This window comes from Typopeltis vanoorti, chromosome 15 (genome assembly GCF_054136105.1).
Source record: "Typopeltis vanoorti isolate ZY-2024b chromosome 15, IOZ_Tvanoo_1.0, whole genome shotgun sequence".
Taxonomy (NCBI): Eukaryota; Metazoa; Arthropoda; class Arachnida; order Uropygi; family Thelyphonidae; genus Typopeltis; species Typopeltis vanoorti.
In genome coordinates, this window is record NC_143563.1 from 1,423,760 (window position 1) to 1,442,202 (window position 18,443).

The 18,443-nt window shown below is 37.0% G+C and overlaps 1 protein-coding gene across 1 annotated transcript in view; it reads right to left on the bottom strand.

Annotated features, from left to right (window-relative positions):
• Positions 1–2,958: 2,958 nt before the first annotated feature.
• Positions 2,959–18,443, bottom strand: part of LOC150098301 (clotting factor B-like) — a 37,079-nt gene continuing 21,594 nt past the window's right edge. Inside the window, exon 8 of the mRNA XM_090405126.1 lies at positions 2,959–3,006. Within this exon, the coding sequence (XP_090261252.1) occupies positions 2,959–3,006 (48 nt within the window). The remainder of the gene's footprint in view (positions 3,007–18,443) is intronic.

Here is an 18,443-nt window from a genome sequence, read left to right on the forward strand (position 1 = left end):
ACCTGCCTTGCATGTGCTAAATAGTGCATCGTACTTTGGAGTCCGAACAAAGATTGGTGTCCTAGACTAGCTTTGTTTTGAAGCCTCTCCCGTATGCGAAGTTTTGATGGTTTTACCGGAGGCTGATAAAGTCGTCTCCCTTCAGCTAAGCACGTGCAATGCGATGCCTCCAGCAGGATCCAAACGCATTCTTCAATAGCGGATACTCAAACCATTCGACTACTAGGCTAGCGAGTTCGTTCAAAGAGATTTTTAGCTAATATAAGTATTTGACTGGAGTGATGGAAAAAACGAAAGTTAAAAGCGGATCTCCGTGTTGGAAATGGAGAGAAAGAAAGTAGCTTGTGACCGTAAAATTGCGATGGATCAGAAACGTGGCGAATCTAAATTAAAGAACAAATTACCCAGTTGAGTAAAAATTACCGGATGCATTTGTACTTGAGAATGTACTTGTTACGTACTTGAGCTTTTGAATCGTGTTCACAAACAAAGCAACAATTCCTCAAAACAAGCCCCCCCCTTTTTTTTTATTTTCATAAATCAGCCTGGATTACGTGGAAACGAACACAAATTCAGGGACTTTTGAGCAGCAAAAGCAGCTGTAGACAGATGGGCTGGGTTCGAGCCGGAAAAGGCTGCAAGCAAACGCGAACAACTTTAGAAATTTCTTGTTCTCGGGATTAAGGGGTTGTGAGGGATGCCAAAACCGAGTTTTTCGCTTTCCCTTAATTCACGTCAGTTTCAAGTGGGTCGCTGGTCCCGTGCATTTTCTGGTCACCGGTCGTAGATTCGAGTGTAACATCACAACCAACAAGAAACTCTAAGCAGCTGAAAGTGGATGAAGTCGATGAGTTAATGGATCACGCATGCGCATTCCGACTAAATGGCAAGGGTTTGGTTTATTTAGATTTACGGGCGAAGCAACTCACGGGTTACGAGGCCAGACCAAATGTCAAAGGAGTTTGTCAAATGCAAAACAGGTGAGTGCACGGCAAGAAGGAATGCGTTTTGACGTACATTTTAATAAAAAGTACGCATAGGTGGGAAGGTTGATCGTTTATATTATAAATACTTAAATCGAAGAACTCTGCAATCGCAGGTCTAATTTCCTTAAGGCAAAGCAAACAAATGCTTTGCCAAATGTGCTGTGAACACCACATTCAAAGGACTGGCGCAATGCACCGAAGAACACTTATATATCATATTTCACACACACACACACACACACACACACACACACACACACACACACACACACACACACACACACACACACACACACACACACACACACACACGCACGCACGTCATACATCAGATGTGACGTTTTTCAATCTGTCATTAGCGACTTGGATCTTTTGGTAACCTCGTCCGCAAGTAAAGTGTGAGAATATAGCTCAAAATATCTATGGAAACTACAGTTATTGATTATTATTACGACAACCGTTAATTTACAGGATTATTAAGGAAAAACTTAACATAATCAGATTATTTCCATCCGATTAAACTGTGCGTAAAATAATTTCGCGTAGTCCCTCAAAGAAAAGCTTCATAACAGAACAGAATGAACCATTGAAGAAAAAAATTATTTGCAATCAACCAACTGCCCCCATGTTTATTATTTCCTGCTCATGATGATGATGATGATGATGGAAACTGTTCTCAGAAATTGTCCTGCATTTTGACCATCTGTCGCATTTCATCCCAAATTTAAGATTCGACCCACTTGAGCGGCGAAATCAGTTCTGAAGGGTGTGCGGCTGTTTTCGAGGGATTCGCTTCGGCTAAAAAAATTGCGTAACTGAACGCAGTTTGTACATTTAAAGCAACCGTTACGGGCTTCATTCAGTTGCTTCTGACATTTTGTATACCGAAAATTTATCGCATTGAAATGCCACAGAAATGAATGTTGCACGATGACAAAATCACCGCGTTAAGGAAGTGAAGAGAAGAGAGGAAGAAAAAACCTTCTTTGCAATAAGGGAAGAAAAGATGGTGCTCAAAGGAGTTGGAAATGAATAATTACCGAAGTGCTTGTAAAAGAATTCTCTCTTCCAAATAAATGAATACATTGTGGAACGCGTTTTATCTCCAAAGGGAGCGAGCGGACATCCTCGATAGATGAGATTCAGGTTAGTGATGATTTCAGAGGCATCAGGGAAGAGAAAAAGGAAGAAAGAAAACGGACGCATTCCCTAATTCCTCTTGAAATATGTTCTTGTCCAAAATGATCAGTCACACTTGCAGGGTAAGAAGCGGGATGTTTCCTCACATAAGAAAACGCGACATTTTAATCCACAATTTAATCGATACGAGAACACACAAATTAATACTAGTTAGGGTTAGGAACAGCACTTTCTATCGAGCATGTTTTCGAAGTGCACTGAACCTTTTCGATAATGAAACTTGAAGTGGAAAAGAATAATGATTTGCAGGTGGGTGAAAAGCCTAAATTTCCCGCTCTATATTCCTCTTGTGCAGTGGACAGACTTTACAGGATTGGTTGTGCGTCTGTTTACTTTAAGAACAGGTCAGCGAAAGTATTTCGAGATGTTTGCACCTTTTTGTTAGAGGCTATGCAGCATGTTTTGCGTTGAAGTGATATATATTGAGATAAACTTGGAAAGATGTCCTCAGTCTATTCTGAGATGAATTTAAAATTTAATATGACGTTTGATGAATAACCAGATTGGGATTAGATTAAATAGATGGCATTTTCTCTCGACTCATTGAAAGTTTAAGCAGTTTTGGAAGGAAAAATATAAAATTAAAATAAAATAAAAACAATTTTGCTTGTTGTCATAGATTCCTGAAAGGGTGGTTCTATTTCTATATCCGAATCCCACGAGTGTGTTGCTCCGAATTACAATGTTGATCTCCCAAGGACATTCGGACCCTTAATGAGTTGAACACTTGATGTTGGATAAGTGCGATGACAACTGGATCAACAGTGAAGAATTAATGTGGAAATACAGTGAGATCAAACGTAATAAGACCATTTTGATACTAAAAGAAAGAAAAAGATAACTAATAAGCTTGTGCAAATGACCATTTCAAATCTTCTTTCGACACAACGCAAGGAATTTGGTTTTAGAAGTTACACTTTAACTCGGTAGGGAATAATCTTCCGGAGGGAAAAAAGATGAGGGATATCTCACTTCCTTCCTGCGTTAGAAAGCCCCTCAGAGGGCATTTTCAACGATGCCGCACTGAAAAAGAGATCTATTTTCGATTGAAAGAAGTGCTCTCAGTGCACCCAAAATTATGCTGAAAACATCAGAAAGCGATTTATGGAAAACCAGCCGAAAACTGTTGAGAATATCCAAAGCTTCGCGAAGAAAATATCTGAAACTATCGTTCACTCACTCTAAACCAGTATTTCTCAACGTTTTTTGGATTCATGCCCCACCTCAACGCCTCAAAGATTTTGATGTCCCCCCCCCCTCGCCGACAATGGTGAGTGTTTTGAGAATATCAGTGATGAGGTGACGAATGCAACATCATTTTCTAATTGCCCCCGAAAATGTTCAAATTTCCCCTCTGTGTGGCGTACCCCCCATGTTGAGAAACACTGCTCTAAACAAAACTAAACACTCTAAACATAACCAGTGCACGTGTAAAAAGTAATATATATATATATATATATATATATATATATCGAAATATTTCAGAATTTCTGCTTTAAAACTAATCAGACACATTAACCCAATCCTTCGGTTTGTATTTGTGTCTTGCAGAAATAGGCTGCATTTCATTTCATATGATTTATAAGGCGAAATCGGCGAAGAAGGGAGTGAAACAGGTAATAAAAGGGCGAGGAAATACAACATGAGGAGAAAAGATTGCCAAATCAGGAGGCAATGACGTTAGCCGAGGGCAGTTGGACGAAGGATAACACTCGTGCCTCATACAAACAGGGAATCCTGCTGTAAACAAGGTTAAGACTAACGTGCGCTCCATTTGAGCTCACGCAAACCACCTTTGTTTCAATTAACGCTGACACAGGCGAGCGGGAAAATGAAATGCGTGACGTCAAATCCAACGGGTACATTTCCGGTTCAGTCCGGGGTCGTCTGCTCAAAGTAACGACCCTTATAAGGAAGAAAATTTTCTTCTGCGGTTTGAATTTGAACTGCGAAGGGGTTGAATAGCCAGTGGACGTGTTTTAACGAGATGATCAGAGAAGTGTGGAATGACTGATGCCAGCAGCGATGAGGGGTCACCAAGAAAATGTTTGTAAAACGTAAATGCTCTTTGTTCGAAGCGGAGCATTTTTGGAGACCTCAGGGAAATCACCCCCAAACGGATAGCAGTATTCAAAGGTTAAACAGATTTACGAAATGTAAAGAGTTAATAGCTGTGCACAGTTAAAGTAAAACATTGAGTGAAAGAAAAAATCTCATTTCTTGGACGATGAGGACGCGTAACATTTATGTTACAGCAATCCCAAGAGGAGAAGTCCCTTCTCTTATAGAGATTTGGATGTTGTCTCAAACAGGACTGAAAGAAAAAAAAAAACTTTTTTTTTTCTTTCAGTCCTGTTTTTTTTGCAAGAAATTAAAACAAAACTGAGAAATAAGAAAGATTATTGTAATAACCATTTCTTAAATCTCATTGGTGATGTTCGAAGATTAAATTTCCAGGTGAAAACTAGGTTTTTTAAGTCTTTCTTAAGTCGTGCTATTGTAGTCAATGCTCATCCTTCGTGTGTAGAATTCACAATGAAATCTTTCTGTAAACAGAATAAAGGTTTAAATGAAAATTTGGAGGAAGATTCAAACGATCTTGCATTGATTATAAGAAAAGGTGTTTTTTCTTGTAAAGTTGGAGGAAACCTCTTTCAAATGCGTAAAACTTCCTTTCTCCCAAGAATTTCGTTTCAAAGTGTTCGAAAAGTCGCGATTCAGTTTCTCAGCCTCTTCAGAAAGAGTAAATCCTCGGTTTAAAGAATTCCGTGCATCTTATCAGGTGTAAGAAGATGATTTTGAGTAATTGTGAAAAAAGTTGAAGTGCGTGAGGAAAGTTTGAAAAGAAAAGATCGATTCCTTTCAAGGAAAAGGGGGGAAATTATCAAACTAGGAGCGACAGTTAATGCGATTTTGTTGTTGAGAAGTAAGGCTGATTTTGAATTAACTGAAGTTGAAGAAGTCGCCTGTGAAAGGGCTCATTTTTAGGATCTAAGTAAATGATTTTCTTGTTTGTCATACTTTCCAAGCTTGACGAATCCAAATTTATTCTACATCATAACATGAAAAAGTTGAATATAAAAAAAGGATAACAAGGAGAAGGCGTCAGAGCTTCCTTTTTTATATAAATCTCAGCCCACGGAAGCCTGTTAGCCCTTAGCGTATTTGTGTTACATTTTATAAATGGTGTTCTACAGACTTTTCACTTTTTTAAGCCAGTTTCGATCTTCAGGGGTGGAGATCTTTTACCGCATAATGAAGTTTGCTTGTTAGGTAAAAGCATCTACAAACATCTGTGCTGTGATGCGATTCGAATTGAGATTCAATGGATAATTTTAATGTGACACTGATAAATGTTGCCACTGAAAACTAAATTGATAAGTCAGTTAACTGAATAGCTTGGTGGACGAGTGCAAATTTTACTTCTTCTCAATATTAAAGACCACTAAAGAGTGGCGGATTTCCTGCTATTTCATAAACAAAATGAACTGGTCTCAAAGAAGAAACAAACGCTCACGTTTCTTTTCTACATCCCCTATTTATGAATGCGTTTTTTCTGTGCACGTGTCTTCCTATTTTATTCTCTGTTTACAGTCCGGCTTCACCCTACTGATCGGCTCGATGCACTAACTGTCAATTGCAGAGCCATCATGGACTGAGCCGAACGATGGATTCATAACTTGATTTTAGGAATGGAAACGAAGGCAGCCACCCTATTTCCAAATTCCCAAGTTCCAAATTGAGTAGAGCCACTTTCATTTTTAATACTTACTGGCAGTAATTTATTTAAGCTGTTCCAGAATTCTACGCTGTTGTTTTTCTCTTTGCACTGCATTTTATAAGCTTCCCATGAGGAGAAAAAAAAATTATATTGGATTAGAAATGATGCTTTGCCGTTTGGCAATCGTTGCTATAATCGATGAAGAAACTATTTAAATCTACTGGAATAAGAGCAGGCAACGAGTGCCTCATACTTCTTTTGTACTCGAAATTGAGGAAGGGATGAAAGGTGGCGCATACTCTAAGGGGTTGCGTGCAATCAGAATTCTACTCAAAGAGAGTTCCTTGTTGTTATCAATATGAGGTGGATTCCGATGTCGAATGTGGATCATCAGTCGTGTTTAATGGCAAAAAGGAAAACTAGAATTACACACCACACAGTGTTCCTGATACACTTTCTGAGCCTCTAAAAGCGCTGCCTCTTTAATCTCAAAGTAGAATGGCTGAGCAATGTGAGTATGCGTTCGCTGAGAACATTGGCGTAAATTACGCATCAAATATGAGTTATATTCCCCCCCCCCCCCAAAAAAAGTCGCTGTCTATTGAATACAGTGTTACTTTTAGGAAGCTAATTAATGTTTTCTTTAACTTAACTACCAAAACATATTATTATTTATTCACGTAACTTCAGAATCCAGAAAAACTGACATATGCTGTATATATATATATATATATATATATATTTTTTTTTTTTTTAATTCATTGATGTTATATTAATTTTAAATGCAGTTATATTAATTTCCATTATTAACGTCTTCGTAGAAGGCAAAAATTCTTTGTGAACTGATTCACTTTATTTTAGTCAGACTAGGCACCGCAGACAGAACTGGAATTCTGGATATTTTTCTTGATCTTTGGCAATTAAATTTCCGTCGTTCATCCCCCACTAATATGTTTGACTCTACTTTTCAGATTCTGGATAATCAGAGTGGGTCGCATCTCTACAAGAGACGGGACTTCTTTTCTTGGGATTGCTGTAATCTCCAATCTCTCTTCGCTTAAACACGCCACAAATATCTTGTCCTCAGATTCCAAGAAATGAGATTTTTCTTTCACTCAATGTTTTTCTTTAACTGTGAACTGCTATTAACTCTTTACAATTCATAAATCTGTCTAACCTTTGAATACTCTGCTATCCGTTTGGGGGTGATTTCCCTGAGGGCTCTTAAAGTGCTTCACTCAGAACAAAGAGCATTTCCGTTTTATAAACGCGCACCATCGCCAACTCATTCCACTTTCTCTCGCATAAATTTTGGCATTTTTCATGATGACCTTTTTTTCTTCACGGCGTATCAGCTATTCCAGCGTTTCTCAACCTCTCTAAGCCCAAGGACCAGTAAAATGCCTAAATGCCTTGCTGTCTATGCCAGGGGTGGCCAAGACGTCGACCGCAAGGCACCTGAATGTAGAAAATTATTCGTTTCTTAACGAATGTAGCAAATTGAACGAATAAAGAGATTGAAAATGAATAGATACATGATAATCAAAATTATGAATTGATAACAAAATTGTCGAACTAATTTATTTCTAATCTGATGTAAAGTTTATAATTTAGCGGTTAACAACGAAGCCATCGCTTTTCAGCAGTCACGTGATTCGCGGCCAATGGTAACACGTTTGATGACGTGTACACTGGCAGTTGACAGTCCATCTGTGTATTGTTCTTGATCGACACTCTTGCAGCCAAAGTGTCCCGATTATCTAGTATATTAGTACCGAGTAATCCCATGAAATCGTTTTCCGTTTTCATGGGATTATTGTGTATTATTTTAAATGAAGCAAGCGAATGCAATTAGTATTGCTAAAAAATAAAAAATTAAGGATAACAATGAGTTAGCCAAGAACAAGTGTGAAAAAAATAAAAGTTTATCACTATCATAAAGAATGGGACGAAGATTTTTTCTTTATTATGATGAAAGACACTATCGAACTGTTCCTAAAAACTACGAAGAAGATTATCCACAGGGCACTGCCTTAAGAAAAGCAAATGTACATCAGATAAAGACACTGCTGACATATTTTGACGAAAATATTTTCAACAAAATATTTTCGTCAAGTATAACGCAAGTGTAGCGCAAAGGCTGCTACAATTGCGTCATTCAAAGTTGCTGAAACTTTAATTAAACGTAATAAGCCGTTTCAAGATGGAGAATTATGGGAGGAAGATTTCATCAAAGCTGGTGAAATATTATTTCAAAATTTTAAGAATAAATCAGAAATAATAACTGCTATTAACAATATGACATTATCACGAAACGCAATCATGCGCAGAGCAGAAGAAACCACCCGGAACCTTCAAGTGCATGAAAACATAAAGAAGTGCAATTTTTGGTCAGTACAGTTTGACGAATCCACTGATTGCGCTGGCACTGCACAATTGTGTATTTTTATTCGAATGCTTTTTGAGGATATGCGGCCACAGAAGAATTATTAACCATTATTACAATTCAAGGACGAACAAGAGGTCAAGATATCTATGATTTATTTAAGAATTACATTCTGCGTACAAGTTGGATGGAGCGCCTGTAATGGTAGGCAATAAAATCGGTTTCGTCACTCTTCGTAAAAACGATGAAGATATGCCAAGTGTTGTGAACTATCATCCATCAGCAGGCCTTGTGTTCAAAAGTACTGAAATTCAATCATGTTATGAATGTTGCTTTCAAAATCGTTAATTCAATAAGATCAAATAGCTTGCATAATTCGGGCTTTGCTAAAAGAATGCGAGAGTGAGCATCGTGAATTATTGTTACATACTGAAGTAAGATGGTTAAGCCGGGCCACATTTTTAACAAGATTCAGAGAACTTCTTCCACAAATAAATTCGTTTTTGAAAAACATCCAGAATTAAATGATAAAGAAGGGCTACTTGACCTCGCCTTTTTCTGTGACATTACAGAAAACCTAAATAACCTAAACTTAGAATTACGAGGAAAAAATAAAACCATCATTGATATGATAAGCTCCTTAAAATCATTCAAGGAAAAAATAAACATGCTTGAAATACAATTAAAGCGGTGCGAATTGAAACATTTTAAAAATTTGGCCGACCAGTCAAGGGATATACAAAACGTCGCCTTTAATAAACACGCTGAAAGCATAAGACTTTTAATGAACGAATTCGAGGTAAGATTTGTAGGAATCAGTAAGCTCGATGATGTCGCTACTTTTTTAACACATCCCTTCAATGAAAATATTAATGTTGAGAATACAGCTTCAATATTGAATGAATTTCTCGACACAAATAGAGTAGATTTTTTGAAGAAGAAATAAATGTGAAATGCGATATCCACCTCAAATCAATTGCTTCAAATAATAGTTTTTGGAAGTTGATCCACAAAAGTAAATATCCAAATATTTGGAGAATCACCCCTTATTTTAACGCATTTTTGGATCAACTTATCTGTGCGAATCGATATTGTCATGCTCGTATGAATGCTATGAAGACAAAGCATACATCGCAGCTAAGTGATCAACATCGGGAATCGTGTTTACGAATTTCTTCAAGTTCGTACGATCCAGATTATGATCGCTTAGCTGCATCTATGCAGTGTCAGGTATCGAATGATATAATCACGTAATCACAAGAAAGATATTTATTTAACCAAATATTTCGGTCTGGAAATAGCAGACCATCGTCAGTGGTATTACAAGAACAGTTTAAAAAATACAAGCTAGAATACTAACAATAGATCGTTAAAATTAGAACATACCACGTGATGTTATATCACTAAGTATGAAACGGAATATTTTGAAGTAGAAACATGATTGAATTTGCTATCAAAAAAAAAAATAATTAATTAATGTGTAATCTTGATTAGACTTTCCCAGATTTTTGATATAGATATACAGTCATTACGATTCAGGTTGAGGCGATGGAGCAAGGCCTCCACGCTTTCCTTGAACAAACGTTCGAACCTCAAACGGGATCTATGTAAGAGGCGAGTCCTGGACCAAAGGATGCTGTGGTCAGTTTCAATCCCGTGATGAGCCAATCCAGACTTTTCAGGTTTGTTGTGAAGAATGGGGGATTGATGTTCTCGGATTCATTTTTCAAGAGAACGTCCAGACTGTCCAAAATAGGAAAGATCACAGTTGCACGAGATTTGATAAACTCCAGGAAGAGATAAAGTTCAGCGTTTGTCTTTAGGAGAAGGAAAATAAGAAGAAAATTTGTTAATGGGTGAATACGTAGTTGTTAAATCATATTTCTTTAAAATTCTTGCGATAGGTTCAGAAATACCCGAGATATAAGGAATAGGCACTCGACGTGTTGAAACTTTGTTGTTTTGTGGAGGATTATAAGAATTGAGAAGACGTTGAGTACTTTTTTCAGAAAAGCCATTGAGTTTCAGGTGTTGTTTGATAGTAGAAAGTTCTTTTTGTAGATAATCAAAAGTAGAACAATTAGTTTGGGCTCTTCTGATGAGGCATTTTATAATTCCTGTTTTTTGACATGGATGATGGGCTGATTCTTTAAGAATATAATGACCTGTGAACGTTAGTTTCCTGTATACTGTAGTTGTAAGAATATTTGAAGGTGATCGGATGAGGAGAACGTCTAAAAAAGATAACTGGTTGTTTTCTTCTAATTCCATAGTAAACTTTATGCGATGATGCAAGGAATTAATACTGTTTAAAAAGGAAGGTAAAGCGTTTTTGCTGTGAGGCCAAATAGTAAATATGTCATCTATATATCTTACCCAAAAAGATGGTTGAGGGAAAATAGATGTGAAGAGGACTTTTTCTGAATGTTTTAAATAAAAGTTGGCTAAAGCCGGAGAAAGAGGACTTCCCATGGCCGTTCCTTCTACTTGGCTATAAAATTTGTTTTGATATACGAAATATCCAGAATGTATTACGAAATCAAATAGTTTTATAATATCTTCTATATTCTATATCAAAGATTCTATATCAAAGCTAACCATACGATCTGTAGGTTGTAATGAGACATTTTTTAATTTTTCTAAGAAATCTGAGGAGTTTTTTAAAAACGAATTAGAGTTGCCAATGTAAGATTTCAATAATTTAGCTAGATATTTGGCTATGCAGTAAGTAGGAGAATCAATACAATCTACTGTTGGATGAAGAGGATAGTCAATCAATGGATTTCTGGAAGGTCATAAAATCTAGGAGGTCTTGCAAAATGAGTTTTAAATCTTTAAATTGTGTCTTTATCCAAACTGATGACTTCATCAAGGAGAGAATTTAATTTCTTTAGTTGTCTGTTGGTTGGATTGTAATCAATTTCTTGATATGTGGAGCGATCTCGAAGCAAAAGAGAAAGTTTTCTTTTGTAATTTGCTGAGTCCATAACTACTGTTGCTTTCCCCTTGTCAGCTTTGGTGATAATGAGGTGATTGTTTTTTCTCAAGGACTGTAAAGATTTCATTTCAGAAGGAGATATGTTGGAAGGAGGAAGTTTGGCCTTAAGTAGAGAAGAAGCGACTTCTAGGCGAAGAGCATTAGCTTTATCACTGGTTAGATGATTGAGATTCCTTTCAATGTTAACTAGGAAATCTAGATACGGTATCTTATTAGGAACAATAGAAAAATCATGTCTTTTTGACAGGATGAGGGTTTCGCTTTTAGTCAAAGGACGTCCGGATATATTTACAATCCAATTATCTGGAGTTATGAATGGCTTGGATTGTCTAGACGAAAGAGCTTCGTATTTACGGTTAAGATGTTGACTTAGTTTATTATAAGCACGTTGAGCAGAACGTTTAGCCACATTTAGAAGTATGTGAGAAAGATGTGGATCCAAATTTGTGGAAATATAGGTGCGCAGATCAGAAATCTGATGACTGTGAATAGCAAGGTTACGTTTAGCAGCTTTAAGTTGATTACGGATTAGAGATAAACTAGTGTTCCAGTAAATATTATGAGCTCCAGGAGATTTTATTGTTTCTTTAATCTTAGCGAAATTGGGAATAATCTTGTTGTCGCGGCACTTTTTTAAGAAATCACATGCTTTCTTATCTGTCGCTGTACCAGTACTAGCTTGATTTTTGTTGTCGCTTTTTTGCATTATTTTTTATTATTAATTTGTATGATGGATCCAGTACAGTCAACAAGTTCTGTTGTTACACGTTTCAGTAGCGCTTGCAAAAGAATATTGAATAATGTGCTGACATTCTGCGAAAGAGAATCGTCTCCTTGTTCCCCTTTCTCAAGTCATAAAACGTGCAAGTGCAATTGCGGGCGTATCGGGGTCGACTGTTAAAAGAATTCGTAGGGAATCAAAAGGTGAAGGTAAGCCAAAATTTAAATGTCCTAAAAAAAGAAAAGCGCTAGAGAAAGAAAACCATCGAAACCGTAGCTTTGAATGATTTTGATGTAGACATTATAAGAAGAACTATTCACGACTTTTACGTGGTCGAGAAAAGAGTGCCAACTGTTCCGAAATTGATTTCTGTGCTTAAAGAAAAAATTAATTTTCCTTGGAAAAGAGAAACTTTAAGGAAAATACTTCATGAAATCGGATTTTGTTTTAAAAAGTCCCAGAATAAAAGGAAACTTATCATGGAGCGAAGTGACATTGCTTTATGTAGAACGCAGTATTTGAGAGCAATAAGACGTCTCAGGAAGGAGAAAAGACCGATTGTGTATCTAGATGAAACTTGGATTGATAGTATTTTGACTTATGAAAAATGTTGGCAGTCTAAAGAAGAACGTTGAGTGCTACAAACCGGATATGCCTCGCGGCGCATAATAATTTCGTGTGCGGGTGGAGAAATAGTTTTTTTTTTACCGAATTCAAACTTGCTATACAAAGCCAATTCAACTATTGGAGATTACCATGGGAAAATGAATTCTACGATCTTCGAAAAGTGGGCAGAAGAAAAACTGATTCCAAACCTTCCTAAAAATGCTGTTGTTATAATTGATAACGCTTCATATTACTCTATTCGATTAAAAATTGGTCTAATAAGAAGCAAGTTCTTATGGATTGGCTCTCTGCAAATAACATTTCTCATTCCCCAGATATACGAAAAATTGAATTGCTTAATTTGGTCAAAAGAAACTCGCCCACAACTAAACTATTTAAATTCGACACGATGCTCAAAGAGCATGGATTTCTAGCTTTGAGGCTACCACCATATCATTGCGATATTAATGCTATTGAGTATGTTTGGGCAGAAGTGAAAAGTTTCATTCGCCATCGCAACGTAACTGGGGATATTGACATGTCGAAACTTTTTAAGCTTTCAGAACAGGCAATTGAAAGTATTACAGTTCAAAACTGGGGAAAATATTGCTCTCATGTCACCTCAATGGAAAATATGTATTGTTACACAGACGGAATTATCGAAGAATTATGCGAACCTTTGGTGATCAGTTTAAGTGAAAGTGATGGCGATTCGGACACCGATTCAGATGACTCTGAAGATTAAAAGGATTTGATAATGGTATTTTTTTTCCAACATTTTTTTTCCATGGGTTTGTTAAAAGAGTCACAACAAGTCATAAATAATTAATCGGTTTAGGACATTAAAGTGTCTCCGTTCTCTCAACTGTAAGTTTAGAATATCTAAGTTCATTTGAAAAAATTCCTGTTTTTCTGTATAATTAGTTTTATTTTATAGAAAACTTTCTTAAAAATACTCTAAGTTACATTTTTGTTTTATGCTATACCTTTTTTAATTTTGTTAATACTCTACGTACATTTTTCCAACTGTTATACAAGCAAAATAGTTACACTTTAAAAACAGCAATGTTCATAAAAGAAAAGCTAAATTTTCCGACCTGTAATAATAAACAAACTCATTCCAGAAGACAGATTGATTACCCTATTATCGGAATGGATTCCCCTTTTTCTGACATGTGCGGAAGTGTCGAGGGGCCTCTAATCGGTGGGCGAACTATAGCCTCAGTCCAGCTGCCTTTGGCTAACTTCATTGCCACCAAATAATGCAATCTGTTCCTTTCATATGCACTTGCTCGACCTCTAATCTTTGAACTGCTATCCGTTTGGGAGAGGGGGTTGGGTGATTTCCCTGAGGGCTCTTAAAATGCTTCACTGAGAACAAAGAGCACTTTTACGTTTTAAAAAAAAGCACCCATCACTAACTCATTTCACTCTCTTTCGCACAAATTTTTCTAGTTTGCATTTTTCATGACTTATCTTGGATAACCCCTCTCGCTCGCTCCCTTCTTCGCCGATTTCTCTTCACAAACGACACAAAATTGAAGACCGCAAACTATTCCTGCAAGTGGCAAATGCAAACGTGTCGTCTTCTCCAAAGGATTGAGTTTAGTGTGTGTCTGATTAGTCTTAAAACAGAAATTTTCGCCTCCCCCCCCCGCTACGCTTTAAATTAGTGTCATTTCTCGGAACAAATCTGCTCTAAAGTCCTCTTGAAGCATTTCTGATGTTTTCCGAAATGCACATCCTTTCAGATGCAGAAAAAAAGTATCCGCAGCAAGGGTTTAAATTTTATTCCTTCTCCAAAATCTATCCCAAGAGAATCATTCCTCACCAAGATAGAAAAGGCTGCTTCCTTCTTCCCTTCACAAGATGCAAAACTTCTCCGGATTGAATCCATCTTTATCGTTAACAATGCTAAACCACCCACAGATAACATCTCTTCGTCGGAACGACAGGCTCTTTAGAGTTTAAAAAATAACAGAAATATACTTATCCTTCCCGCAGATAAAGGCAATGTCACAGTTGTGCTAAAGTTTGAAGATTATAAAACTAAGATGCTTGAATTACTACAGAGCGACACTTATTAAATTCTTGAGAGAGAGATCCCACTCGTGAACTTCAAAATCGTACCAACAATTTATTAAAAACATGTTCTGAACTGTCTGGAAACATTTGCCTTTCTCTTCGCTCTCTCCATCCGCTCCTGTCACGCTTATATGGAGTCCCCAAGCTCTACAAGGAAAACACCCACTTCGTCCCATTGTTGAAGGCATTGATTCACCAACATACAACCTTTCAATATATCTCGCAAAATACCTTAAATTCTTTTCTGGCAAGTCATCGTCTTTTATTAACAACTCTGCAGATTTTGTGTCATACATTAAGGATATTACTGTTCAAGAAAATGAAATCATGGCTAGCTTTGACGTAGTATCCTTGTTTACAAATGTTCCTACAGACGAAGTCCTGACACTTCTCAAAGATAGGTTATCTAAAAAAATGTTAGCCTTACTTACTTATTGCATCAAGTCTGGATACGTTAGATTTCAGGACATCATCTACAAGCAAAATCATGGTCCAGTAATGGGTAATCCTTTATCTTCTGTACTTGCCAACATTTATCTGAAAGATTTGAAGTTAAAGCTATCTCTTCCTTAACACCTCGAATTTGGAAATGATATGTGTACGACATTTTCCTCATTTGGAGCAACGGACATGATTCTCTCCCGGATTTCCTTGAACATCTCAATAGTCAACACCCATTAGTATGAAACTCAGCCGTGAATATCCAATTCACGGCTGAGTTTGATACTAATGGTTCCCTGCCTTTCCTGGACGGTTCTTCTGAAAAACTTAAAATTTCGATGTACAGAAAACCTACACAGACCAACAGATCTCCATAATTAGCCCCATCAAAATCCCTCCTCATAAACTTGGAGTTATTTCTACTCTGGGACATAGAGATCGCTCTCTTCTTGACGACCGAGTTGAACTTCGTAAAGAAATCAATTTTCTTAGATCTACTTTCAGACTGAATGGTTATTCTCAAAATATTACTACAAAATTCCTTTTTAATCCTCCTAGTCGCCATTCTGAAGAAATGAATGATGTTAAAGGCAATATAGCTATGCCATACATAAGCTCACTCTCTCAAAAATTAGCCAAGGTTCTCAAAATAATAACATTAGAACTTTATTCACTCCACTTCCTAAGATCCGCTCTCTAGTGAGCCTCCAAAGTCCAACCATCACAATCTAAAATATCCCGGTGTGTACAAGATATGTGACTGCGACATTCCTTACTTTGGCCAAACGGATAAGTCTATTGAATTGCGCATGGAGGAACACAGGAGGGACATCGCTTACAAGAGAACACGTGCCTGTGCTTTATCCAGCCACATCCTTTTTTCTGCCGATTCTGATGATCAAAACCATCGTCATACAATCATTTGAGAGAAAAATAGTAAAATCTAAAGAAATCATCCTCAACCCTGTACTTTTAAATAATAATTTAAGCTACAACCTCCCAGACCCTCATTCTGCTGTGATCAAATACTGGCGCTCGCGAGATGCTATACGCACGCACTCACCCAACAATGTGGCCAACGAAGGAACAGCTTTGAATATGTTAACTAACTACAACGTTTTAACTTTAAATATGTATAGTGACTTTCCTGTGCTGTTCACAGTTTTTATCTTCAATGTTTAATGTTTTTTTCTTTTCTTTTATAAAAACACCTGAAGAAGGCTGTAAAAAGCCGAAACTAGTCGTATGATACCATTAAACTTTTTTTCCTTTTCTCTCGGTTTATGTTATTCAAATTCTTTTAAAAATATGTTTAACAACCGAGTAAATCAACCTCAATGCGTGTATACACACACACACACACACACACACACACACACACACACACACACACACACACACACACACACACACACACACACACACACACACACATATATATATACATACGCGTTTCCTTATAGGAGGAAACACCCTGGTTGTCTGTAATAGTGACTGATTATTTCAGACAGGAATATATTTCTGCGGAGGATTAGGAAAAATGTCCGTTTTCTTTTCTCCCGTTCTCTCTTCCCTGATGCCTCTGAAATCGTCAATAGCCGCAAGCTCGTCTATCAAGGATATTCGCTCGCTCCCTTTGGAAATAAAAGGAGTTGCACAATATTTATTTATTTTATTTATTTAGGATTCTTTTAGAAGCAATTTGGTAAATATACATTTTCAACTCCTCGCCGCCATCTTTTCTTCCCTTATTCCCAGGAAGGTTTTTTCTCTCTGTTCTCCTCCTTCACGCAGTGATTTTGTTATCATGCAACATCTCAGTTTTGTAACATTTTCCAGTTTAATCCCCCCCCCCCTTTCTAATTACTGCGATAAATTTTATACATTTTCGGCATTCAAGTCAAAAGTTACTGAATGAACCCGTAACGGTTGCTTTAAATGTACAAGTCTCGTTCAGTTCCTGAACTTTTTAGCCGAAGCGAATCCCTCGAAAACAGCTGCACACCCCTGAGAGCTAATGCGAATCGTTGAACGCTCAAGTGTGTCGAATCTTAATATTGGGATGAAGTGTGACAGATGACAAAAATGCACGACAATTTCTGAGAACAATCCTCCTCCTCTTCATGCTGAGGGGAAAATAATAAATAGGGATAGTTGGTTGATTGCAAATTATTGGTTTCTCCCCTTCCCAAACCAGGGGTTCATTCTGCCCTGTTACGAAGTTTTTCTGAGGAGATACGCACAAGTATTTTACGCACAAAATAATCGGGTGGAAATAATCTCATTATGTTAATCTTTTCCCTATTAATCTTGCAAAGTTATGTTTGCCATGATAATAATTAATAACTGTAGTTGCCATAGATATTCTGAGCTATATCCTCACACTTTACTTGCGAACGATATATACAAGGAAAATAAATGACTTTATACCGTGAATGACAAATTTATTGTTAAGATACAATTAGTTTCGTTGAAATACAACTTCTTCAGGTATCATTGGCAAAGAATAAAATAAAAAATAACAGACACATGAAAAAACACATTAATAGATCTAGTATAAAACAAGTACATTTACAAGGAATGCGTGCTAGAGTTCCAACTGAAGTTGATTACGTGCGTGAGCTGGTATTAGTGCGCCAGTATTGGACAGTGGCAACGTGCGCATCAGAAATATTATAGCTAAGGCTGTTATTATTATTCGTCTCATATTATGTATTAATATGAGACGAATCAAGTGATATTTCTTTAGATTCAATTATTCTTCTTTCCAGGTCATCATAGCACACATGGATATTAGAGGTTTTTTGCCAGTGAACGACGTGTTGGCGGCCATCATCTGTGTTGATGGAGAAGAGAACGTGGCTAGAGAGCGCTGGCTCTGGTTCTGTTGTAAGAAATTTCTCTTTGATGTTCTTCCATGCGTAAAATGATGGATTTAGCAGTTTGGCCGTAATATGGTTTGCCACAATCACACAAAATCTTATAGACTTCTGGATACTGAGTAGGAAGATGTTTCACTTTAGGTCTACTTAGTATGGATTGAAGTTTTGGAAACGTAGTGAAGCAAGTTCTAATGTTGAATTTCTGAAGCATTTTTGCCAGTTTCGGGGAGAGAGAGAGAGAGAGAGAGAGAGCTGATGTATGGTAACGAAATGAAACCTCTTGGTGGAGAAGAATCTTCAAGAGCAGTTGAGTGGTGGACAGAGAGAAATTTATTAATCTTTTTAAGAGAGAATCCATTGTTAACGAAAGACTTTTTGAGAAAATTGAGTTCATATTCAATTTCTGTTTCATCTGTT